This window comes from Fukomys damarensis, unplaced genomic scaffold (assembly GCF_012274545.1).
Source record: "Fukomys damarensis isolate Sample0158 unplaced genomic scaffold, DMR_v1.0_HiC HiC_scaffold_39, whole genome shotgun sequence".
In the NCBI taxonomy this organism is placed as follows: domain Eukaryota; kingdom Metazoa; phylum Chordata; class Mammalia; order Rodentia; family Bathyergidae; genus Fukomys; species Fukomys damarensis.
The window spans coordinates 83,030,814-83,036,813 of record NW_022900951.1 but is presented as its reverse complement, the minus strand read 5'-3'; the positions used below and the strand labels follow the sequence as shown (position 1 = coordinate 83,036,813).

General features: G+C 38.4%; 1 protein-coding gene and 1 non-coding gene across 2 annotated transcripts in view; both read right to left on the bottom strand.

The window, feature by feature from the left end:
• The window catches only part of Tbc1d8b (TBC1 domain family member 8B), an 84,244-nt gene that overhangs the window by 58,615 nt on the left and 19,629 nt on the right, over positions 1 to 6,000 (bottom strand). The window contains exon 2 of the mRNA XM_019206061.2: positions 5,274 to 5,384. Within this exon, the coding sequence (XP_019061606.1) occupies positions 5,274 to 5,384 (111 nt within the window). The remainder of the gene's footprint in view (positions 1 to 5,273; positions 5,385 to 6,000) is intronic.
• On the bottom strand, positions 5,026 to 5,210 carry LOC117284898. Its single transcript, XR_004515955.1, has one exon. It is a non-coding gene; the product is annotated as a U2 spliceosomal RNA (small nuclear RNA).

Here is a 6,000-nt window from a genome sequence, read left to right as displayed (position 1 = left end):
GAAAACACAAACAAAAAAAAAAAAAAAAAAAAAAAAAAGGTAACACTAAACTCTGCCCAGTAGACTTATGAAAGAAATTTTTTAGTCACCCCACTTGTTGAAAGACCTAATAAACTTGCAGAAATTTCACAAAGGAGGTGAGAATTCCTCTTCTAAAGTGAACTATGGAATTAGTGTTATGAGGCTTATTGAGAGTCAGATTAAGTATTATCAGCTCTAGGTTGCTATGTCATAAAGAAATTTTAATATCTACCCATCTCCTCCTACCCCAAATAGCTTTAAGATTTCAGAATTGTGCCATTCAAAAAAAGTATCTTGAAATTTTGAATGTTTTATAATGTACAGATATTGACACATTAAAAACTTATTGACATGGCAAAATTACATATTTCCTACAATTTAGTTAGAATTTTATTCATGTTGCTAAAGTCACTACAGCAAGAGTAACAACTTTGGGCTGGGAATTTAGCTCAGTGGTTCCACCGCCTGCCTCATAAGCGCAAGGACCCGAGTTCAATCTCCATAAAAAAAAAAAAAAAAAAAAAAAAAAAAAAAGAGTAACAGCTTTCTTTAATGAATGGCAAAAGTCATGAGGAAGTTTTTTTAAGACTTTTATTTTGAGAATTTTGGTATAGTATGCCCGTGACTTACAACTGAGTTCCATTCTGGGTGAATGTTTGTAAGTTAGACTCATTTGTAAGTCTGACAAAGTGAGTCTTACTACACCTTTGATGAAAATATACAATGTATACTGCTTTACACTTCCTAGTAGTCCCCTCCATATCACCACTGCTATTCCTCTTGATTCTGGACATCCTGGGCACTGATTAAACACTGTACAGTGGTACCTTGGTTCATGAACTGAATTTGCTCCATGATTTTGGTTGTGAACCAAATTGGTTGAAAACCGAATCAAGCTTCCTATAAGGTTCAATGTAAATAAGATCGATCTATTCTGATCCCTACTAACGTGGTTATAAACCAAATTAAATTTTTCATAAGGGTCAATGTAAATAAGGTTGATTCATTCTGAACCATATGTATTTCTTAACCACAAAAATATGAAACAAAGTGCAGTACAGTATGAAGAGAGAATACTAACTTTGCTTGAGGTAACTGTCATGGGGGACAGGAGGCTGGGTGGAGAGGAGGTTATGGTTTGGAAGGAGAGTTCCCCTTCAAAAGGACATTGGGGAGATCTCAGGGGTTTTCTCTCTTCTTTGTCTCTTAGCTGCAGGGTCAGTTTTGACCAAAAAAATCTGTCTAATGTCACTTGCTTTTTCCTGTGCTGCAAAACCTTCCAGAAATCAGAGACCACATTACCTTCCATCAGAATCAACACTGTTCATTACAGTTATGCTAGGGTGGTGCTTCTCAAAGAAATCCTGGCACTCATTCCATTTTTTCCATAATGGATTTTATCACATCCCTGCTAACCTCCCTGTCTTCCTCTTCCTCAGGGAATGCCTCTCAAAAAGCGCGTTCTGCTGCTCACTCTGGAGTTCAGCAAGTTCTTCCATTGTCAGCTCCTCCTTATCGTCCTCAACAAGCTCCTCCATGTCTGCACCATCGACATCCAGAGCCATACTCCTGCCCACGGACATGATCTCCTCTACCACCTATGTATCAGACCCTTCAAAGTCACATCCAATGACACATTCTGGCCACTGTTTCTTTCAGGATGAGTTTAAAGTCTGGTACATGACATCTTTCCAGGATTTGTCAGTGAGGTTGATGCAGTGGAGGACACTGAAATGTTTCTTCCAGATTCTGAGTCAAGGATATCTCTTCAGTGACATTAAAACACCTGGTGAAGAATGCCTTTGAGGGCAGCTTCATGAAGTTGCAGATCACTTGCTGGTCCATGGGCTGCAGAAGAGGTGTCATGTTTGGTGGGGAGGAACTTCACCTTTATCCATATCATCCACCAAAGCTGGAGGGTGTGCCAGGGCATTGATCGTCAGAAGGTACCTTTCAGGCTGTCAGAAAGAATATCAATTCAATGGTTTCTGACAATGTTTCAGGTTGTCAGAAAGAATTTCTAAACAGTAGGTGAGAACATCTTTTGCAGCCATTCCATGGACAACTGCCTTGTGCCCCAAGCTTTCACACTGGCCCTCCACATGATAAGCAGTCTGTCCTTGTGTCCTTGTTCACGTTCTGTTCTTTGAATGCATGAGGGGTCTGGGAATGGCCCAGCAGTGGTGGCTTATCTTCAGATTGGCATTTGCATTTGCACACAGCAGAATGGTCAATCAGTCCTTCACGGGCTTGTGCCCTGGCAGTGCCTTTTCCTCCTGCATGATATAGGTTCTGTTCAGTATCTTCTTCCAGAGCCCTGTTTCATCACAGCTAAACACTTGTTGAGCAATGTGTCATTCTACCTTTATGAATTCTGTGAATTCTTTCTTGTGGGCTTCTGTAGTGGCCTTGTCAGAAATGGAAGCCTCACCACGTCTTATCACACCAGGGATGCCACTTCTCTTGCAGGACTTATCAAACCATCCCTTACTGGCTTCAAATTCATCACTTATTGCACTTGTAGAGGGGGTTTCTTGCAGTAAATTACTGTGCAATTTCCTAGCTTTTTCACAGATCATAGCTTCACTAATGCTATCACCTACCAGATGTTTCTCATTCAAACACATTAACAAAAGTTTTTCCACCTCTTCCAGCACTTGTGTCCCCTGCTTGGTTAACATCGTTACTCCTTTTGCCACATCAGTTCCTTTGATGGCATCTTTATTCTTCAAAATAGCTGAGATTGTCAACTTCACCACCTTGTACTCTGAGGCCAGACGAGGCACACAAATAACCACACTCATGCTTTTCTACAATATCCTTCTTCAATTCGATGGATATTTTCTTCAAAACCTTACCATTCTCACTCTGCACTTTCTTGTTACTTTCATTATTGCTCTACACATTCTTGTCACCTTCATTACTGCTCTGCACATTTTGGTTACCTTCATTACCATCCTGTATATTCTTGTCACCCTCATTACCACTTTGCACTTTCTTTTTCCTTTCTTTTCTTTTGTACCAGGGATTGAAGTTGGGACCTTGCGCTTGCAAGGCAGGTGGTGGAACCACTGAGCTAATTCTCTGGCAACTGCAAATTTTTTTACCACCATACTTGCTCTGCACTTTCCTTGGAGCCATCCTGGGTCGAATACTATATAGTACTGTATATGCTAAAAAGCACACAAAAAAGCTTCATAGTAAGTGTGCACATGTCTGTCTGTGGCTACAATCTCAACTAGAGGAAGCAATGAGCATGTGTTAGAGCAAGGCAGATGTCTGCAGTTGTGTTCATCACCTAACAAGAACAGAAGCAAAATTTTGCCAACCACTTCTATTTGAGAACCAAATTGTTTGCAAACAGAAGCATTTGTGAACCAAGGTATTACTGTTCTATGGAAAACTATTGCACTGCACAGTCAATATACAACAGTACCGTGGTACCTCAGTTCACAGACTTAATTCATTGCATGGTTCTGAAAAAGATGGCCACATTCATGTTCATGCAGGAAAGATGGCCGCAGCTGTGTTTGTCACCTCATACAGAGTTTGCAAACAAAAGTGTTAGTGAACAGAGGTACCACTGTACAACTGTGACAATGTCCAACAGACACACAAGTCACTTCTGCAATTTGTCTGCATCTATGAATGTTTGTAACGTGAGGTCTGTTTGTAACTGTGAAAGTTCACAACTCAAATGTTTATAAGTCAGGGACTTACTGTATGAAAAAGCTCATCTACAGATAACTACTATATTTATGTATCAGCTTAATTAAAGAAAATAAGTTATATAAAGTCATCCTTTTTAAACTAGAAAGGACATTCATTCACTGGTACAGGTTATTAAACTCAGTACCTCACATGTGCTAAGCAAGTGTTCTTTCACTGAGCTACATCACCACACTAGAAAGGATACTTTTTTCCTAAATAATTTTGATCAAATAAAGTTAGAGTTGAGATTACAGAATTCTCATATCATCTTCATCTACTTTAAGTGGCATTCAATTTAAGACAGCCAAAGGAAAAATAGCCACACTAAAGGAAATTTAGAGGGAAATACAAAGAACAAGCCACACATCCTAAAACATGAATTGTATGCTATAGGTTCACACATAGGAAATATCTACAAATGTGTTTTGTTTCTTTTTAAAAAGTATATATACATTTACTAAGTCATCACAATGAATGTAATTAATATATAATGCAAATGTAGATAGTAAAAAAATTTTAAAGTAAAAAAGTATAGCTACTTTAAAAGAGAAAGGGTTTAGAAGAAAGAGAAAAAGGCAGTCATTCAACATTTGAAAGGCCAGAAATGTTACAATGGCATAAAAAAAACCCCAGTGTACTGTAGATTAAAACAAAAAAACAAAACAAAACTATGGCTGGTGACTTAGCTCAGTGGTGCCGCCGCCTGCCTCATGAGTGCAAGGTCCTGAGTTTAATCTCCAGTACCAAAAACAAAAACAAAAACAAAAACGAACAAAGAAACTATGTTGACTTGCTTTAGTAGGAAGAATTAATCTTATTTCCTTTTTTATCTATAATAAAAATATGGAAATATCTGGACCACGTTGGCATGAACGAATATGTAGCATTACCTGTAGGACATTCCTTTATATTTCAAGGATATGATCCCTTTTATGAGAAAGTAGGCATATAAAGAAAAAAAATTCAAATTTTCTGGCTTATATTTCTTTAAGGGAAATTCTTTAAGTTTTGAACTCATAGTTAAATTCAGATTTTCCTCATCCAAATTATTAGCAATGAAACAACATATTTCATGGGCAGTCTTCACTTCTTAGCAGGGTATGAAGCAAAAATTGAAGAAAAGGGTCAGGTAGCAGTAGTACTGACCAAAGTTTGTTCAGAATCAGTGCTTTTGGACTATATGCTTCATGTTACTTTCATCAATAAATTTTTAAATTCCCGATAAACAGTAATTCTTCTTATATAAACAGAGGTCTTGTTATTCTCTCAAAGTACAGTTACATAGGGCCAGGGATTTAGCTCAGTGGTTCTGCTGCCTGCTTGCAAGTGCAAGGTTCTGAGTTCAATCTCTGGTACCAAAAAAGAGAAAAAGTAGAGTTATATATTTAGCTCCTTTCTAGATCTCCAAACAATTAGGAAGTATAAATTTGAATATACAGTTTCTTCACTTGATCTTAGCCAAAAGGCCGAGAAGCGATGAATATACAGTTTCTTAATGTCCCTATTTAATTTGCATTGCACATTTAAAAAATAATACTCACCACATGCAATTGACAAGTAAACTTGAGAATCTGGTGTCTGATGTAGGATACGAAATGGAGCCACTTTAGCAGTAGAGTCCAAAACTGAGTCAAGAGTTCCAACCAGAAGACCTGTTACAGTACAAAGACTGTTGAGATAAGGCTTTTATAAGAGGTAAATAAAAATAGTCTTGGTTACTTCCCTTATTGCTCAAAACATAAAAGGAGGAGAGGTTTATTTTGGCTTATGCTTCAGTCCACAGTCCCCTGGCTCCAAGGCAGAACAGCATGGCAGAATGGTATGGTGGAGGAAAACTGCTCATATCATGTGGCCAGGAAGCAGAAAGACAATGAAGGGAGGAGCCAGGGAGGGAGATAAATCCCTCAGGCTACACCCCCAGTGGTCTACCTCTTTCATTAAGACCCTACCTTCTGAGAACAAGCCAAAAATAAACTCCCAGAACCCAATCACACATAGAAAGCCCTACCTATTTGCTCATGAGGCTCCTGGGGGACATCTTGTTATAAAGCATAACAGAAATCAATTATGAGGAGAACCAAAATGTCAGTAAAAATCAGCAGCAAAATACAGCCTCTCTGGGACTCAGAATCTATACACCTGGAAAATAACAACTTGGTGAAAAGTGAAAAAGAAGTAGTTCTCTAGGAATTGCAAGAGAACTATAAGAAAAATCAGAAGCTGCACACAAGCTGGAGAAATGAACTACAACACACACAAAGCAGCTTA